The 20,712-nt window shown below is 44.1% G+C and overlaps 2 protein-coding genes across 3 annotated transcripts; both read left to right on the top strand.

Moving 5' to 3' along the window:
- Positions 1–1,180: 1,180 nt before the first annotated feature.
- atp5mc3a (ATP synthase membrane subunit c locus 3a) lies at positions 1,181–3,146 on the top strand. 2 transcript variants are annotated; one of them, XM_056289956.1, is made up of 5 exons: positions 1,181–1,229; positions 1,413–1,511; positions 2,306–2,380; positions 2,510–2,700; positions 2,848–3,146. In XM_056289956.1, the coding sequence occupies exons 2-5, from the start codon at positions 1,473–1,475 to the stop codon at positions 2,960–2,962; spliced, it is 420 nt and encodes a 139-aa protein (XP_056145931.1). In that variant the 5' UTR covers positions 1,181–1,229; positions 1,413–1,472; the 3' UTR covers positions 2,963–3,146. The 2 variants fall into 2 exon arrangements, with proteins under 2 accessions (XP_056145931.1, XP_056145932.1); XM_056289957.1 differs by having other exon boundaries at positions 1,223–1,300.
- Positions 3,147–4,083: 937 nt separating this feature from the next.
- On the top strand, positions 4,084–13,604 carry atf2 (activating transcription factor 2). Its single transcript, XM_056289959.1, has 10 exons — positions 4,084–4,796; positions 4,895–4,991; positions 5,072–5,190; positions 5,309–5,434; positions 5,871–6,049; positions 6,567–6,681; positions 7,839–7,925; positions 9,813–10,046; positions 10,638–10,844; positions 13,491–13,604. The coding sequence occupies exons 1-10, from the start codon at positions 4,749–4,751 to the stop codon at positions 13,602–13,604; spliced, it is 1,326 nt and encodes a 441-aa protein (XP_056145934.1). The 5' UTR covers positions 4,084–4,748.
- The last annotated feature ends 7,108 nt before the right edge of the window (positions 13,605–20,712 follow it).

Here is a 20,712-nt window from a genome sequence, read left to right as displayed (position 1 = left end):
GATTGGTATAGAGATACTCTATTGATACGCTATTGATCCGGTCTCTATACCAATCTCATACTTACTGATATACATGAGATTGGTATAGAGATACTCTATTGATACGCTATTGATCCAGTCTCTATACCAATCTCATACTCTACTGATATATATGAGATTGGTATAGAGATACTCTATTGATCCAGTCTCTATACCAATCTCATACTCTACTGATATACATGAGATTGGTATAGAGATACTCTATTGATACTCTATTGATCCGGTCTCTATACCAATCTCATACTCTACTGATATACATGAGATTGGTATAGAGATACTCTATAGATCCGGTCTCTATACCAATCTCATACTCTACTGATATACATGAGATTGGTATAGAGATACTCTATTGATACTCTATTGATCCGGTCTCTATACCAATCTCATACTCTACTGATATACATGAGATTGGTATAGAGATACTCTATAGATCCGGTCTCTATACCAATCTCATACTCTACTGATATACATGAGATGGGTATAGAGATACTCTATTGATACGCTATTGATCAGGTCTCTATACCAATCTCATATTCTACTGATATACATGAGATTGGTATAGAGATACTCTATTGATACTCTATTGATCCGGTCTCTATACCAATCTCATACTCTACTGATATACATGAGATTGGTATAGAGATACTCTATTGATACTCTATTGATCCGGTCTCTATACCAATCTCATACTCTACTGATATACATGAGATGGGTATAGAGATACTCTATTGATACGCTATTGATCAGGTCTCTATACCAATCTCATATTCTACTGATATACATGAGATGGGTATAGAGATACTCTATTGATACGCTATTGCTCCGGTCTCTATACCAATCTCATACTCTACTGATATACATGAGATTGGTATAGAGATACTCTGGATCAACAGAGTATCTCTATACCCATGTCATGGCAACATTATAGCCCAATCAAACTAAAATTATAACAAATTTGTAAACATTCTTCACAGTAATTATATTCAGTCAAAAACACACATTACCGGTGGTGTTAGAAAAAAAATAAATCTGACGAACCTGACAAAAGTTCGACGATATAAACGACTGTTGTCCCAACGACATGTCAATAAAGTTGAGTTGAAATAACCTTCCTCCGTAATCATCCGGGCGCCTGCACACGTCAGTTGGCGCCTGCGCACTCGTCCACTGTGGTTCGACCTCTGCAGTCGGTAAGTGCATAACGGCGATCCGTGTAAATCCTTGTTCATCCTCTTCTAAACTTGAACATCGGTCCGTACAAGTAAGGACAGCGTACCGAGGGGATAACGACGCTCGTCCGAGTGGCTTCATTTTCTCGGTGGGGCGATTTTACACCCGTTTGACCTTACTTTGCTCTGCTCTTCCATTTTTAGAGAGTCCCGGGCTTCGATCAGACTTCGCCGACTGGTTCAAACGACCCCAAATTCGCAAAGATGTACGCCTGTGCAAAGTTCGTCTCCACGCCGGCACTGGTGAGTGTCCCCCACCCTCCCCACCCCCGGTTTTAGCCGAGTCTTCCGTGCGGTGATCCGCCGCTCCGCGTCCCGGTCTGTGTTGGTGTGGGCCTCCGGTTGAACTTGAGTGTAGTCGGTTGGCAAGGGTATCTGCAGACTAGGCCAGCCGGCTAGCTACGCTACCCGGGCAGCTGAGTTCATGCCGAGGCAGGGATCGTCATGCTTTACATGCTGCTCTCCGTGGATAAGGTGGAGGCTTGCCGTTAACACGGAGATCTGCAAGAATGCGTGCTAGTGCATAGCTATAGTTTGTATTAATTTGCCAAATCCTCGCCATAAGGTCACCTCGAACCCTCTGCTCTGTTGCTAGCCGGTAGGGCAAAGTGAAGCCCACTCATGGAATCGGTTGGTGCATCAGGCGTTTGAGTAAGGAAATGTCGAGTCTCTTATCAGGGTTAGTTTTGGTTCTCTCTCCCAAGGTCGTCTCTGCTTAAACCTAGCAATGGTCAAGTCGACTGCATCGTACTTTGCAAGATCTTTGAGTTAATAAGCGTTTCGTTCACTAAAGACTAATGGGATTGTCAGCGTTGAAGAGGTGATTAGTTGACGTATAAAGTAACATGAATGACATTTATCTAGTTCAATGACACATGACATGTCAAGGTGCCTCCCTCCACCTGCTCTCACATGTCTGCACTGCAGCCATTAACAAAGACAGCCCACTGTGCTTTGTCTTCTTTTGTATTGAACGACTTCTGTCAACTGTGTGGTCAACGTATTCCTCTTCCCTGCCCTTCCCGTTTCTGGTACAGGTCCGTGCCGGTTCCCGGGCTCTTTACAGACCCCTCTCTGCCTCTGTGATGTCCAGGCCCGAGGCCAAAACAGAGGTAAGAAGTGTAATCTTTGCATTTGTGTTTTAGCCATATCTAAGGAGTATGTGTATGCAGCCAGTTTGATGATTCCGGTTTGTAGCCTGATAATTGTCTCATGTTTTCCTTCCTTCTCTCCCTGTTCAGAGTAATGTTGCCCTGATGCCACAAAGCCCTCTCACCCAGGTTGCATTGAGAGGCTTCCAGACCAGCGCTGTGAGCAGAGATATTGACACTGCTGCCAAGTTTATCGGTGCTGGAGCTGCCACAGTCGGAGTGGCTGGATCTGGTGCTGGAATCGGAACAGTGTTCGGCAGCCTCATCATTGGCTATGCCAGGTCTGTTTCTGTCCCTTCACATTACCTTAAACTGCTTATTGACTTGTTCCAGTTATACGGATCATTTTATCACCTCATTCATAAGAACCTAAATATTTCCTGGTTGCAATTTGTTGAATTTACCTGACAATATTTCTTTGTTTTTAGGAACCCCTCTTTGAAGCAGCAGCTGTTCTCCTATGCCATCCTGGGATTTGCTCTGTCTGAAGCCATGGGTCTCTTCTGTTTGATGGTTGCTTTCCTTATCCTGTTTGCTATGTAAAACTCCTCTGTCATAGAACACTTTAATTACAGATGTGACTACATATTTTATTGTGGCTACCAAAATTGTTCCGTGTTGGTCTCATGGAAATGTACATTTTCAAGTCAGTTAGACACTGTCGAATAAAACAAAACATGTATTGTAAAAATGTAAGAAATTACATAATTAAAATGCATGTATTTGACTATTGGACAAATGGCAGTACATTTTGTATGTCTGGAATATCATGCCAATACATTTGAGCTGTCATGTATGTCATCTTTTCTGCAAAGCCGCTGTTTACACTTGCTGTGAATCGGCTTCTTGCGTTTACCATTTTCTCAATGCATCACATGCTGGCTATTTAGGGTCCATATTAATGCACTTGGTTCAACGGCAGGTCTTCAGCAGTTCTGTAAGAAAGACGGCAAGGAGGTGCTTGCTTTTGTAAATGGCATTAAATAAACATAGAGAACAATCTGATGGTGCTAAAAAAAATGGTTTCAATTTTATTGTAATTTGAATAATGAATTTAATTGGTGTCTGTGTGCTTGTGACAGCTACAGCGCTTGGAATCGTCGTTGGAGCCTCTGCGTCTCCTGGGACAGGAAGGGATACGATAACTAATGAGATTGTAACCAGTTACCGGTGTTAAAAACGACGGTTTCAAATGGTAATTAAGTTGAGCTGCAACACTTGAACGGCCCCATCAGGAACAACAAGCAGGTCCTCGGGCTTCTTCTCTTTTGCCTGCAGGAGAGACACTTCCGGCCTGGCCAGTTCAGCTTGAGGGCCGCTCTGCAGCATGCGGAGCGTTCGCTTCCTTGCCACGGGGCTTTTTCTCTCGTACCAACCACTCCCAATGTCTGCCTACCAGTACGCCCTTTTTTATTATTCTTTTTTGAGGCCACAAAGCAAATGCACCTTCTAGGAAAAGAGGCGCCTTCGCGAGGCTTTCAACAATACGCAAAAGACACCCCAGGGTGCAGCTAAGCGTAGAAGGTGAAAACCGTCGTAAATACACCCAATCCCAGTGGCTCGTCGCCATTCGTTCACGGGGCCGTCTGCGTGACGTTTGCGGAAAAGCCCCGCGCTGTTCTCGCGATATCTTGGCACGGCCGCGGGATTTCGATATCGGTGGTGGTGGCGGCGGGTAAGTGTCCGCGTAAACTGGCGGCGGCAGAGCGCAAAGTTACGGTGAAAAATCGTGTTTTTTTTGCGGGCTGGCTGGGGGGACTCGTATCATGGCGATGTATCAGCCTCGCAACGTCGACGTGCCCTGTTTTTTTTCGAAACTGTAGTTGGAGCGCGTAATATGGCGACGGCGCTAGCTTACCATTGCTAAGGGCTCTGACTACGTCCTGGAACCGCCTGGCGAACCCGAACGCTTCTCCGCGCCTGCCCGCGAACTGCTTCCGCAGCCTTCAGCGGCGGCGCCTGTCAGCTGCGCTGCCCTGCGGGGCCTAACGGGGGGTTTAGTCGAACCTGCTCAAAGCCAACGAGCGCCTGGAGTGCGGCTTTGTTCAGGCGCGAAGCGCGAACAACCCAACCCGCCGTCCATTTCTGTGCCGTGTTGAAAACGTGTCAGCGGTCCTTTCCATCTTGCCCCCCCCCCTTTTCACCCTGTTCATCGCCGTCCTAGGTTTCTGTTTTAACGTTAGTTTAGTGCTCTGATGGTCACTGAGATGACAGATATTAGGACTTCATCACATTGCGTCATGATTTGTAATGCAACAATTGTATCGTGAGCAATGCTCATCACAATCACAGCTGATCTGCCCGCATCCGTTTACAGGAACCCCTGAATATGAGTGATGATAAACCCTTCCTGTGTACCGCTCCTGGGTGTGGTCAGGTAATCAACTTCCGGATAACTATACATGTTGATTAAGTTAACAAAGTTTCCTTGTCGAAAGACGGGGTTTGTGTAAAGACCTCCTTTTCCTGCTTCAGCGATTTACGAATGAAGACCACTTGGCCGTTCATAAACACAAACATGAGATGACGTTGAAGTTTGGTCCAGCAAGGAACGACAGTGTCATTGTTGCTGGTGAGTGCCACTGAAGCCAATGGCGTTTTTTTTTTTCATGGCATCATACAATGTATTCACCTGAGATTCCTCCCCCTCAGACCAAACACCCACACCCACTCGGTTCTTGAAGAACTGTGAGGAAGTTGGACTCTTCAACGAGCTCGCAAGTCCATTTGAGCATGACTTCAAAAAAGTTACGGAAGATGACATCAAAAAGGTTGTTCTCGCCACCACACTTCTCTTGTCCATTGTCAACTGATCGCATTACATTTGTTTCCCAGGGTTAAGCTCTCTAACGTGACGTATTAAGATGAATTACTTTCACTGTTGTGTAGTTACCGTTGGATTTGTCACCTCTGGCAACACCTGTAATGCGAAACAAAATGGAGGAACACTCGGCTATGGATGCACATCGAGATAGTCCGCTCCCCCATCCAGAATCTACTACAAATGATGACAAGGTAATGGCCGTAAAGGGGCTACTCCCTGTATTTTTGAAAGTCACAGAGAAGTTGCAGGGAAGTCATACTGTGGCCCACTACTTAGATTGGCAGTTTACCACTGACCTTACACACCTGTTGCAATAAGGCTAGGAATATTCACCTTTAAAACATAGCTGTAGTTTGATTTAACCTCTTTGACTTAAAGAGGGTAAACGAAAAATACTAACAGTACTGCACAAAATTATTATAAAAAAGAAATCATACACACTTACTTAGTCCATTAAATAGATGACTGACTAGTTTAGTTTGATTCAATCAACCTTTTTCTCTATCAAACAAGTGAAACAAGCTAGATGAAATATGGACATCATTTCGCCACTAAAAGAAATTCAACTTAAAATAATGATTTTAATTCCACACTTCATGCACCTAAGGTCTCATATGGTGTTTTCAGGACTTATCCCTGCAGCCAACCTCACTGCCAACATCCACTATAGTCCGTCCTGCGTCCCTCCAAGTTCCCAATGTACTTCTAGCAACCTCAGAGGCTAATGTTGTAATACAGCCAGCACTCCCATCGCCAACATCTAGCTCTGTTATTACCCAAGTCGCATCCACTAATAGACCTATAGTGTAAGTAACTCAAAATGTTACTTTTTTAAATTCATAGATTTTTATCAACTCATCTATTTTGGTTTCTTTTTTAAGATTATTTTTGTGCAGTTTTGTTTTGTTGAGTCCATATTTAGGAAGTCACACCACTGTTTTGTTTTTGGTTCATTTGCACTAAGCCGTTATTTCCATTTGTGTTAATCAACTTCTTTGTTTTTGGCTGTTGTGACAGTGTAAAGCAGTTGTCCTTATCACATTGCATGAGCATGTTACAGCAACACCTGGCTCTTTGTCTGTAGTGACTTTGTCATGAAGTAATCAGATAAACAGCGCAAGGATTATGTGTAATGGGATTGTTGGATGGTGCTTGAGTTCAAGTTGTGTCCTCGAGTTGGCTGTTGCTTTGTTACGCCATGAAGAAAGAATGCTCTTTACCATCCTTGTCATCAATCAGTGTGTTAGTTTTTCTAGTAGCTATATCACAAAATGGTTTGACCTGGATCTTTTTTACCAGTGGTTACTTTCTTTCCTTCTACAGTCCAGTGTCTGGCACTTTCCCCGTGCTCTTACAGCTCCCTAATGGCCAGACCATGCCCATTGCTATCCCTGCATCTATTACAAGCTCAAGTGTACAAATTCCAGCTACAATCCCTGTAAGTGTTCTGTATTCGGTTATCATTGTTTATTGTGTGTGTGCATGCGTGTGTCGGGTGTTAGTATGTTGTATATTTACCATCTGAATTCTTAATTTACAAATGTATTTATAAGGTATGTTAAAATTAGAGTTTTGATGCATTGACAGAAATTGATTTGATGGTTGTTTAATCAGAATGATCAGAAAACTTAACTTGACCTCATAAGAAAGACGTGGAACAGTCCATAGTTATTGAATCGAGATCCACTCAGTAAAACTGGAGTCAATTCCACATGGAGCAGTCCAGCACAATTTATACTAAGCTCACATTCTAGTGATGTATTAATGCCAATTATCTGTATTGCTCATCTTGGACAGACGGGATATTTATAACATTGGCAGCAAAGATTTTGGCATTTCGTTGGAACACAGAGAAGGTTGAGTAAGCTAATGGACTTTAGAAAAGCACAGTTGTGTGGCACTCTGGGAAAGGCACGAGAGTTGGCCAAAGGATAGCAGGCTCCAGGCCAGGACACTTCACTGCTATTTGTCCTTGTTCAGTTTAAATCAACACTGATTTCTGGCAGTCAGGGAAACGAGGCCTAATGTTTTTTGCAATCCAATTATTACTGCTGCCACTGATAATGTTTTGGCATTGTAATAAATATAAGGCACTGTAAGTGAAGGTCTTCTTTTTTTCCCACTCCCTATATGTGAGCTTGTCTTGTTCAGCCTAGTTCTCCTAGTCTGTGTTGAACACTGAACAGCAAATGATTATCCCCTGATGACTGTGCAGCTGGTGGAAAAAAAACTATCGCCCTAGTCTGTGGGGACTAGGGAAAAGAGGGGAAAATGAGATGAAATAAGTACCCACCAATGGGTCTCATTTCCCTTTGTCCTGGCTCTGGCCTTCCAACGTGTGCCTCTCCATCCTTTCGTCAGCATCTCTGTCGATATGCCCTCACACAGGCAGGCAGAGGTTCGTTAGTGTGCACACTGCATCTCCATGTGGCACTTCCTCCACAAATAACAGGCCATCCGACCTAATGAGACTGAGATATGGGGAAACTCTGAGAGCTTGTGGTGTGTGTGTGTGTTGGGGGAGTAGAGCCTGCCATTTCACAGGAGAAGACTAATTTTCTCTGTGCTGGTCTTTGCCTGTGTCTCTGCTGTCAGCTTGTCAGACCTGTCACTGTAGTGCCTAACGTCCCTGGGATCCCAGGACCTCCCTCGCCACAGCCTGTCCAATCAGAAGCCAAGCTGGTAATTTGCATATTTATATATTTATTCTTGAGATTTTATATGGATTAAAACTTCAATTTGAAACTCAGTATTTGGTTTAGTATGGTATTATGACTGAGCAACCAGCAAATATGACCAGAAGTAAGCAGTTGCTCCATTTGACCAGATGAGGGAGCTGGTAAGAGTTGGTTGAATTGTATTACGGATCCAGTCATTTAAAAATTCTGTGCATATTTCTTACACTATGCTTTGTTTCTGTTAACTGTTCAGACACATTTTTTTCAAAGAAGCCAGCACTGGATTTGCTGTCCATGTCATAAGAATTTAGAGAACTCTACCTTCCTCTTTGTGGTACTATGTGGTTGTACAGGCAGAAATGCCTTGTGTCCAAGCTTTCCAGAGTGAGCAGCAATACTTGAAGGGCTGGGATATGAAGTGTTATTAGGTGGATGAGTGGCAATGTGATGAAGCATGGATCACAAAACCTGTAAGTGTTCACAGCATGTTACCCCTCTGGAAATTAACAGGTACGCGATAAAGAGGTGGGGGCTATTTGTGTGCATGTGTTTGTGTGCATGTGTGAGTGAGTTGATGATTCTGACTGGGGGGGGGGGGGTCGGGATCGAGGGGTGCCAAGCTGACAAATGTGTAGACATCGTTATGCTCAGCACGCTGTCACTAGGGCCAACTGGAGGGGGAGGTGCGGGTGGCTTCCACCAGAAGCCAGCTGGGGGCATCCTGGCACATGCTCAGTGAGGCACATTAAGTCAGCTTCACCCTGCATGGAACCTTTTGTTCAGCAGAATCCTACCTGACCTGTACACCCCCCACCCTCTATACTCACCCCATCTCCACCCCCCAACACTCCTGGTGCCTCCCACAATACTCGGCTCATCAGCAAACACCTAATGAGCCCACGTCAAGAAAACAGACCCCCGCTAAACCTGCCCCCACCCCAGCCCCTACCCAACTCTCAAGGGGCCGCGGAGACAGCACTTTACAAGGACTGATGATGCTGCAAAGACCACAATAATGATAATTAACTTGCTGAATTTAGAAGATTATGCTGTTAATTAGTTGCAAAATAAAGATAAGTAATATAGTAGCAGATGGTTGAATAACACCCATGAGATGGAGGGTTATTACACTGATGAGGTTTCCATGGCAGAGATGAAATATGAATCTGACTGGCTTTTCCCTCCTTCTTTGGGCCGTTCCAGGAGAATAATATCTTGTTTCTGCCAGAAGAGCTTCTGGAAGGGTATTACACGATAAACTAATTTGGTAGATAGATTGGTCTGGCATAGGTAGTTGTTAGAATAATGTGCTCCTCTGTTTTCCCATGTAAATGTATTCCCTCACACTTTGTTATTGGTGGGGAAGGCTCATTCACTTTCAGCTTGTTTACTCACTATTTGATGCTTGAATATCTGGTCCATGAATTATGGACCACTGTCTGTAGAAATATACACCGCGGGTAATTTTTGCATGCATTGTATGTTTTAAAAGTTCAAGCACTGGTTGGCCTATGAACATATTGTTTTGCGTTATGGGTCTTTTGCCTAAAATTCTCCCAACATGTATGACCTGCTGTGAAAATAGTGATCAAGTTTTGATACATTTTTATCATTAAGGAGCTTAACAAATATTTAGGTAAAATTAGTCTTCAAAGGACAACTTGTTTTGTCCATCATAGTTGCCTGGTTTGCCTGGGTTCTTGGTTCGGCAGCTGAGAGCCTAGCTTTTAAAGTACCCTTTTAATTTGCCCTAAATTATATAGAATTAAATACGGTAACAGCTGAACAATGTAACCCTGAGCCACTTCACTCACTGTTTCTCTGTGTTAATGAATGTATTGGTTGCTGCTTGTATCAGTTTTGTTTTTCTTGTCTCACATTTTCTTCCCAGAAACTTAAAGCAACATTAAGCCAGCAGCTCCCCCATGTAACCAACGGAGATGCTGGTGATGTCCAGAGCAGTTCTGTAGCTCACACTGCTGCTCCAAATTCTCCCTCCCCTCCGGCCCCGGCTGCAGTGCCGGCCCAGGTCCAAGCTCCAGCCCCTGTCCCTCACCTGGCCCCACCCGAGGAAACCTGTCCCCAGTCCCTTCAGCAGCCCGCCACCTCCACAACAGAGACACCTGTAAGTATTAAGACCTTAATACAACGCATGCACCTCTGCCCAGTTGGTTTCACCACTTGACATAGAATAAACTTCCATTCATTTATTTATTCAGTCAGTGGCTTTATTTATAGGCACACTAATAATCCATTCAAACCTGGAAAACAATGGTTCCACTATTGCAGATGTCATTTAAAGGCCTGACTGTGATAAACAGACCTACAATACGTTTTAAATCATTTTTTCTATCTGCTTGTTAACACACATGGAAATGACTGCTGGCTGGATTTTATTCCGTTCCTTTCTGTATATGCCAGCCAAAATTTTAAACGAATCTATGTCAACCGGATTGAACAAGGAAATCCAGTCACTTGAAATCATGAAAATTCTCTCACCCAGCTTTGGCCTTATTTCGGTTGTTCACAGAAATGAAAGGATTGTGACCATGTAAACATAGCTTAGCTACTGAGTTAGCCATTGTTGAAATTAAACTATGATTTGATCCCCCACAAGGGTACTGTACCATTTTTCCTATGCTGCATAGTTATGACAGTGGTCAATCTCGGCTGTGGTGGGTTAGCCCTGCTAGCTGTTTTCCTGTGTGGTGCACAGGCCTCTCCAGCTCCCCCTGCCCAACACACCCCAAGCACAGGAGGTCGGCGGCGCAGAACCACAAGCGAAGACCCAGATGAAAAGCGGCGCAAGTTCTTGGAACGCAACCGGGCCGCGGCCTCACGCTGCAGGCAGAAGAGGAAGGTGTGGGTCCAGTCCCTGGAGAAGAAGGCTGAGGACCTGAGCTCCATGAATGGACAACTCCAGGTAGTCTTTTCACCTCCTTGCCCTCAGCGTTGTGCAGAATACCATCGCCCATGTACCTCCTCTTAATGTTTTCACACGTGCATGTTTTTCCAAGTGTATCGGTTTGCATGTGAGCATACACATTTGTTTATTTGTTTAAGTTCAGGATTGTCATTACATGTGCATGGATACAAGCACACACGCCTTTCCCTGTCTGTAGTGATGAAGTCATTAAAGCCGATTAAGTAGAGCCGCCTGTGACAGCGGTGGTTTGCGAGCCCTTTACATCGATACGTCCCTGTCAATAAAGATGTATCCTCCAGATGTCAGCCGCACACAAGCGTGTCTTCGCTTCTGTCTCAGCAGTTTACTGAATGGCCTCGAAAATCTCTCAGGGAAAGGTGTCTTTTTGAACCTTCATTTCGCAGGAAGCAATTAGGATCTGATGCTGACAAGTTCGAAACAGTTCATGTAACTGCTGTCTCTGTTGATAAGTGTGAGCTGGGGTGCGGCACATCGGTGTTCCAGACAATTAAATGAGATGTGGTGTTTATTTCCTCGCTGTCTTATTTATCTAAAGCAGAGTGAGACGGGATAGAGGGGGAAGGGTTGGGGAGAAGACGAGAGGGAGGGCAGCGGAAGGAAATGGGTTGACATCGTTAATATTGTTCAAACATGAGTTACCACCCCTTGTGAACCAGCTATAGTGTAAATAAACGTAGGTAGATGAAACAGGATGGCGGGCGTGGATGTACAGTGAGAGAGCACCCCTTGTTGACTATGAAGAAGGGCTCGACTTATTGGAGGGGGAAAGGACTGATCATCTGAGAATGAAAGTCTTCTTTGTGTGAAGACATTAATCAGTGCTGCAGGTTTTGTAAGAAGTCCCATGCTGACATGGCCCAAGCCGATCAGCGTAGCCGGCTCTAATGATGCACAATTACTTTAACATCATCCTTAACTAGCTTTTTAATGAGGTGTCAGAGCAGGCAGCTCAAATGGCTCCCAGCATCACCCAAGGCCCATTCGCTCAATTTCTGTTAATTCACTAACTTAAAAAACAAGTGTGACTCCCAACAGTCTGTGAATAAACTCATTAACATGATGCAATGTTTTTACCACAGACAGACAGGTGACGCTCCTTAGACAGAGCAGTGATGATTGTGGCACTCTCATGGATTTGCCTTCTGACACGAATCTCCCAGTATTTTTGCAACATATATTTCAAGTAATTTGAGTGGAAAATGTCAAATCCAAGCTGACTTTTTTTCTTTCTGTATTTTAAGATAGTACAAAAACTATATCTTCCCCCTGGAGGTCATTACGTGCTCAGTCTTTCTAATTGATGAAGTATCCTTTTTGTGGGGGACCTTGTCCATCCCCAGCCTATGAGCTGATGTTCTGAATGGGCCCAAGGGAGTTGAATGGAAGCCCTGTGTTCATATTGGCAGAGTACACGGCGGCGCCGGTAGCAAGCATGGCGGAAGGCGTGGAACATGGAGACAAATACATGTGATACATGCGGTCTTTCCAGCTGCCTTCTAAATCTGTCTCTCAGCAGCTTTCCCCTGCCAACTCCAGCAAAGGCCAAACAGATGGAATCAGATAAATTGGCTGCATTTGGACTAATAGATTAAACTGCCTATAGTCCTTTTTTAAAGGAGAGGAGAGAAAGAGCTTAAATCTGCCACAGGGTGTTCCTTGAGCCCCTAGCCGCTCTAAATCCAGTTAAAGTCACCTTCAGCGTAATGTGGCTCTCTTTACGACATGCAGAAATCCCTGGCTCCTGTGGGAGTTGTAATGACATGGGACTGTAAATCTTTGTTGCATCCCCAAAGTTGTGCTGACAATTGGAACGGCTCACCTCTGACGAATGTGCTGGTGGGTCGCCAGTAAATGCCCATAATCATTGCTCAGGAACAACATAATTTTAAAAAAGTGCATCATTCCTCATTCTGCATTTGTTCATTATAGTGTTACCTCTCCTCCCGTTGGCCGCATCTCAGGGGAGGAAATATGAACCTCTCTGAAATAAGGTAATGGACGTGTAGGCTTCTTGTATGGAGGAGGTACAAAGAATTTAACCTTATGACCTCATTTGTACTTGCCATTAAAATCCCAGCATTGATGAAACATGCATCTGTGTGTGACAGAGTCCAAGCCATGTTCACGCAAATGTAAATCCCCCGAAGAAGAATTAAAACTGTACTTTAAATACATTAAATTGTGTTTAATGATTAAACTTCGGGATTCCAGTCTGTCTTTCGCTGCAGTTTGCGCCTCAGTTAACATATTGCTCGAGGCCCTGGCCTGACAAATTCTTGAATAGTCCAAATACTTGGGGATTTTTATGCTTGATGTAAAACAGGCCACATGTAATTCATATACATTGGACCAGATATGAAAAATATTGTGTGGAACATTCAGTTGAAATGATTTTAGTTCAATTGGAGAATGAGTATTAAAGCTGCCTTTCAGCCACATCTAACCAAATATACACGAGGGAGTGAAATCTCCCTTTCACTACAATGTTATTTTGGGGGGTAAAGAAATTTGCGGCACATTTGTACTGTGTGCACACGCTCTTCCTCTGTTTACGTTACGATCCGACAGATTTTCTGGAGTTACCGTCTTATGAACGCTGTTTTCGTCTGCTCTCTCTGAAAGAATGAAGTCACCCTGCTGAGAAACGAAGTGGCTCAACTGAAGCAGCTTCTTCTGGCTCATAAAGACTGCCCCGTAACCGCCATGCAGAAGAAGTCTGGCTATCACAGTGAGTAATGCTCCATTATTCCCAGCCTTGGGCTGCCAGGGAAATACTTGTAAAATGAGCCCCGGCTAACCACCCGGACACGTCTTGCTTAAGGCCAGCCTGGGAGAGCTATGGACACATTAGGCCACTCTCTGTTTGAAAAACTTTGCCGAAGCTGAGATATTTATAGCAAGCTTTGTTGAAGACAGATTCTCATTTCTGTGTGTAAAGATGTTTCAATCCATTCAAGAGGCCACAGGTGCAATCCCTGAACAAGTAACAGTTCTCACCTGATTTTTCACATCAGTGTTTGATAGAATATATGGAAATGTGCCGTCTGCTCCCAAAAGACAGGAGCCCAACCGGGATGGAAAATTACAGTCTCCCCTTTTGTAGTGGCACATATACAATACCTGCTATTGTCTCACCTCAGTAACTCGGTGTAATCATCACTGTAGAAAATGTTTGAAATCTGAGTTTAACCTGCCTTATGAAGCCTCTGCATTTAAATTTACTTTTTTTCAGTTTGCGAAACTAAACTGATGGTGACATCACCCTGCAAATGCTTATTCCTCTCTTATTAGTGTAAAGTCAATGGCTACTGGATTTCTTTGTCATCCTGTGAGCGCCACTGTTAGAACAAGCCATACATTTTAATTGCCACCATTCCAGAGCCGGTCCCTCCCACCTATGCTTCTCTGTTCTCAAGCTAGTGGTCTCTCAGCTTGTTTTTGTGGTCATAACTCACTATCCCTATCTGGCTGGCTGGTATACAGAACAAGTACAGTCAAAGGCTCATCACTCCGGTGCTCCAGAGATGCCACTACTGACTTGTATTGACAATGATTGCCGCCAATATGAGTCTGTTAAAGCTGCAAGCTTGACAAGACTGGATAGCATTTCCTCTGCCAGGTGGCCCTCAAGCGAGGCTGTTCATTATGCGTCCTCTATTGCTAACCATCCCACTGACACACGTCATGTATACCATGATACCATGAGACTGATGGCATCCAAGCTGGCGTGGGCTGTCACAGCCAGGCCTCATTTGGTCTTGTCTGGACGGCTTTTAAGCAGGCTTCACAGATGAATTGGGTCATCCTTCTCATGCATTTGCTAAGGGTTTCTATTCTCCCTCTCCTTTTCACCCTGAAGGAGCTAAAGCTATATTTTCCCTGCTGGTGAAAATGTACCCTATAGTTTTGGCACACTGTTGACAAGTGAAGTAAATTTTAGTCAGTATCAGGTGGAAAGCCAGCTTACGGGTAATGTATGACAGTAGGCATGGTGGAGAGTAGAATCCATTAGTGAGTTTGATTATGTTATAATGACTGCACTGTGGCCTTTTTCATGTAAAGGCCCTCCTCAAGCCCTCAGCTAGCTTGGTGTTGTGTCCAGTTCTGCCCAGTAAATACCCTTCATCATCCTGCCCAGGAGCAGCAATGGCAGGTGGGGGGAAATTATCCAGCCTGCCCCACAAACAAGCCAGGACATGCTTTCACTTGGCAGAGTGAGCTGTCCATCTGCTTACAGCGAAAAGCCCCCAGAAAGAGAGCAGAAAGGAGCTTTGGGCAAAGAGGGAACTCGAAACGCTTGGTATGCTCAGATATCAGCCAGCCACCCCCTTAATGCCATTAGGAGTAATAATATACATTTCAACATGGAACCAAACCCTGAACTGATTTACTCTGTCCAACCTTCTGGAGGGAGAAATGGAAAGACAGTTTATAGCACTTTGACATTCACTTGCACTAAATCACCCAGTCCAAGTCCAGCCAACAAGGCGACAGCAGACGCCGCTTGGTGTGTTGTCATTTTAAATGCAGGTTTTATCACAGACCTTGCTGTGGAATCTGCATTTCACGTGCTCATATACCAAATCCAGTCATTAATTACCAAGCGCCATTTCAGCTGACTTCATATCATTAGCAATATTAATTATCATAGTGCTCCTTACTCCTTTACGAGACAGAGCATGAGAGTAGAGTCTTTTTTTTCCATTAGGATCCAATTAATTCAGTGTAACTGCTTAACAGCTGGTGGCATTTTGACTCCAAGTCTTCCCTACTCTCCAGTGTGGGCGTCGTTAAAATCAGGTGCTGTAATCATCTGTCGCTGCAGTAGTTGGCAAGGTAACAAAAAACAAATGAGAACGCAGTTAGGGATGGGAAACTCTGCCACATGCCCCAGAATGTAATGCACCCTTATGATGTGGGTTTAAATTGACACTGGAACTTTAATTAAAGCTGCAGTAGACAACACTCAACATTCCAATGCAAATCCCTCCGCCTCGCTCTGCTGCCTTGCTAAGCCCCGCCCACCAAATGACCTCCGCATTGCTCTTCAGCCCCTTACACTCGTGTACAGCCAGGAAATGTAGAAGCGAGACTCGTGAAACTTGTAGTTGATAATCCTGTAAAAAATTCACTTTTTTCCGCAAATGTCTAATATTGTTCATGTGAAGCAGCCATTTTGTGTCGTCTTGGTGATTTTTAAGGTTAGGGTTATAACCACAAAGTGACTGGCGAGGCAGGGCAGACACAAATTGATCGTGCATCTGCATTTGTAGAACAGCCAGTAGTAACGCCCCTTCTCTGAAACTACCTGTGATTGGCTGGAATCTTCCATCCCAGGCTGGATTTGTTTAAAGCCAGGAAGTCTAGTTTTCTCTCGGACCACATGAATTGCAACACGCTGAAAGGTTGTTACGGTTTTGGTTTTTTTTGCCCAGTGACGCCATAAAAAAAACTACATACCCCAGCTTTAAGGGAAGGGGTTCGGTGTAGCATTATGGGGATTAATGAAACAGTTTTCATTCACCACATGCAAATTGCTGTTTTACATCCAGTTAGGCGTAGTTGAGAGAACCACCCTCAGCCTCCCTGGATACCGGATAAATACTCACCGGGTCGTCAAGAGCAGTCACCACTACTGTATCAGGACTGGTAAATCAAATCATGATAGTGATATGACTTGCTCCTGTTGGTGTGTGTGTGTAGTTGCAGAGAAGGAGAGCTGTGAGGAGATGTCAGTCCCCAGCAGCCCCCAAAACGAGGCCATCCAGCACAGTTCCATCAGTACCTCCAACGGGGTCAGCCCCTCCCCCATGACCCCAGCCATCTCTGCCTCATCAGACCAGAGCACAGAAGAGAGACAGCCACAGGGGGGCGCCGCCGCCCAGTCCCAGCCCACAGGAAGCTGATCCAGCTCACCGTGGCCATGCTGGAAAGCTCTTGCGTGTCTGTGGTAGCTCAGAGGAGGGGACGCGGGACTCCCACTCAGCTTCAGTTTGGGCAAGTTTCCTTTGTTTGGTAGGTTTCTGTTTGCTCCGGTTTGTGTCCCGGAAGGCGACGTTCTTGAAAAGGCAAAGTTTTCCCTGGAATTGAAGAGAAAGAAAAGGCACTTTAAGTGTAAAGGTGATGATGTATTCACATTCTTCTAAATGTTCTTTTTGTATATTTTGTCTTGGTGTCACTTATTTATTGATTGTATTTATATATTTGTTTTTCATTTTGACTCCCATGACAAGAGTTAATCGGTGTGTTGCTGCTCATGTGGACTTTGCTTTTCCTCCACGACTCTAAAAGCACCGTCTTTATGGTAAAACTCCACGAGGAGCAGTCACCTTCATCATTTACCTTTTCATTTTGCACATTTTAAAAGATGACGGGTTTTTCTTTCTTTTTTAACAGTTTGACATTCACAAGTTGTGTAGCTGCAGCTTTTGTAGGCGTAGTTATGATTCCTGTCACAGGAAGTTAGATGGCTACGTGGGATTGTAGACCAGCTGAAAACTGGGTGAGTCGGTGGTGTAGCTGGACTGTGGGGTTTGAATGTCGGAGGTTGCCTCTGCTTGTAAAATAGACTGGAGGAGGTGGGTTTAGTAGAACCGCGTGTTATTCCCTCGACGTTCCATCTGTAGTCGGGATTGTTCCCGGAACAGTGATTGTAGGATTGCAGAACATTTTCAGGACTCGACCGTGCCGGCGGAACTGAACTGTGGGCCGGTATTTATTGTTTACTTATTCGTGTGCCGTCCTGACGTTTCCAGTGTAAACCAGCTCGAGTGCCGTTCTCTCGCGTGACGGGTCTGGTGTGCAGAACTGCCGGATACAGGAAGTGTCCTCTGGCTTCACATCTTCTGAGGCGGCGGTTCGCCGCTCTGGCGTCAGACCCAGCACGCTGAAGGACACGGCGCCGGTTTCCCTCCGACCGCGGTTTTAGAAGACATTGTAAATGACATCATTAATGAAACACGGTTTGTGATCTTTCTAGGTGTTCTGTACTGTTTTTCCATATAGACTAGTTTGGATCGAGTAGCCGAGCCCTTACGTTCATTCTTTTGCCGAGTTAAGGTTGAAGTTTAGACTCGTTCAGTTGTGAAAGACGGATCCCGTCAGCATCCGTTAAGCGGAGTCAGGAGTGAACTGCGGTCAGGTGCTGCTCTCTTTCCACCCCTCCGCCCACTAAACGGATGTAGTATATTAGAGCACCGCCGCCGCCGCTCGTAAGCATTGTGAACGTTCGGTCATCGCAGGAAGCGGCTCAGATCATACCGCCTTGTCTTAGACTGTACTGGCTTACTACTGTGTAGTTCTATGAAACGCTAACACGTTCTTAAAATGTCATCGCTGACCCCCCCACCCCACCCCACCCCTTACCAATTACTGTTATGTGCTTTCTGCATGAGATAACAGTTCTCTGCAGGAATCGAACCGTTTCTCCCGTGACAACATTGAACAAGTTGCTTTAACTTGAGTTGTGATTTTATTTTTTCCCCCTTTCGGATTTTTGGAAGGTTTCGTTTCGTTTTACCTCAGCCTAGCTGCTTACAAAGGGGCGTGATACTGTGTTGGAAGTGAACTTGTAACTTGTGAAAGTTCTGTATAAAAAATATTAAAATTGATAAGATGTTGTAATAAACCTTTTAATATCTCTTTAAATGCCTCGCTGCTTTCTTTTTGTTTATCCAGTTAGACAGCATTGGAATCACATGACACACTACTCATATGTAGAGGGAAATCCTCAAATGTGACTATATGAATATACACTACAGGAGCTTCAGCTTCTACAATAACACGAAACTGAACAACTTCCGCAGCTGACAACGAGCCCTCTGCCGACGTGTTGAGCCTACTTGTACTGCTGTGCTCTACAGTAAGCGAGCCTTCAGTTATTTTGTGGTCTCTTCTGCCCCCTTGTGGAATAAATGAGGAAGATGTTTTCATGGCTTGAGTCGAGTCAATTTTGTTTGTATAGCCCAGCATCACAAATTACAAATTTGCCTCAAGGGGCTTTACAGCAACACAACATCCTGTCTTTAGACAATGAGACGTGTGTGTCTAAAGGTGGATGACGTCGTCGTTTGTATATTAACCAACATGACAATCCAAAGACAAACAGACGGTGTGTTTGAAAGACTCACCCAGGTGTGTCGTGCCGTACAGTTTGCAGTGCTATTTGCAGCCAAACGCCCTGCAGAGGGCACAGAAAATATAGATATAAGAAAAGGTGAACCTACATTATGGGAGAGAAAGAACTGTGCAGAAACAAGACTACAACAGCGTGACGATGCACTGCTGTTAGCAGCTAGCTACTAAATAACTAGGAATAAGTGGGTAACACTTTAGTATGGGGAACATAGTCACCATTAATTAGGTGCTTATTGGCATGCAAATTAGCTACATATTGGCTCTTAATTGGTCATTATTACGTACTCATTAATGCCTTATTCTGCATGGCCTTATTATACAACCAGTAAGCCATTAACTATGAGTTTTCCCTCTATAACCTCAGAAGTATTGCTTATTAGTAGTACCATCTCAATATGCTTTGCTTAGTATGGCCTTTATAAGGTGGTAGTACCACAAGAAGAGTTATTCTCCCTTACTAACACTTAATGAATATGGTCTGTTCTTACATAACAACACAAAACTACAAGTGTTCATAGTGTTACATTACTCTAAATTACGTTTTTGTTACTTAGAATATGTTCCCCATACTAAAGTGACATCTTGATCATTACTAATTCACTAGTAATTAAGTTTTTTTTACTTAGAATGTGTTACCAATAAGTGACAATTAAAGACTTTAAAGGCTATATATATGTGTGTGTGTAACTTTAATGAAAAAACCTACCTAAAGAGTCACTGACACACAATCACCAACAGTCAAGAGCAACTGTATTGAGTAGAAATGTAACTGAAAAGCTCAAATTAAGATAAAAAGAAGCACATAAACAGGACTGTTTTTTGTTTGTTGTGCCATTACTTCACCATAACATGCAGTATATCACATTACAATGAAAATGTGCTGCATGACGTCTCACAGGGTGCCAACACCACCACTAAAGTGTATTCTGTTCCCAGCAACGCAACACTTACTACACCACTACCACATCCCGAGGAAGGCTGGTTTGAACAGGAGGTCAGAGGTCATCTATGTGGAGAGGGCGCGACCACCCCTGAACCCGGGGGGGGGGGTACATCTGTCACCATCTTACAATGCTGTGATTGCAACTATTCCCCAACCCTCTGTGGACAGTACACATGGCCACTGTAACTCCACTTAATGGTCACGGTAATTTGCATATCGTTAGGCCACTGTATTGTTTGGAAGGGTGGGGACACCTGCAGTCAGGTGAGACTGAAGAGGCCACTCTTCATCTGATGATGAAACGTTTATCTCAATAAACGTTGTGTCCAGATGACCTGATTCAGCCTTCTGTGATTTACCGTACCTGGATTATTTTCTTTGGTAACACTTTATAACAACTACACAAATGAAGCTTTAGTTCAGTATCAGTAACTACTGAAGTCATCGTTAGTAAAGCAAGACGTGCACCAATGGTTAGTGAGTGTTAATAGATGTTTTATAAATACTTAATACTGCAATTCATGATTAATTCATGCACAGATGTACATGTAAATAGTGTGTTAATTGTGTACTTACACTTTCTAAAGGATCTTTAGACTGTTGTGAGTCTGAAGGTGCTGCTGGCCTTTCAGTCTCACCTGTAAATGCTTTGTAAGGCACAGATAGTCCTCACTTTAGATGAGCTCATACAAAATACTTACCTAACAACTAGTAACTACCTGACTTAATCATGAATTGCAGTATTAATAAGTCTTTATAAACATC

This window comes from Lampris incognitus, chromosome 11 (genome assembly GCF_029633865.1).
Source record: "Lampris incognitus isolate fLamInc1 chromosome 11, fLamInc1.hap2, whole genome shotgun sequence".
In the NCBI taxonomy this organism is placed as follows: Eukaryota; Metazoa; Chordata; class Actinopteri; order Lampriformes; family Lampridae; genus Lampris; species Lampris incognitus.
This window is presented reverse-complemented; position numbering and strand designations above follow the sequence as displayed.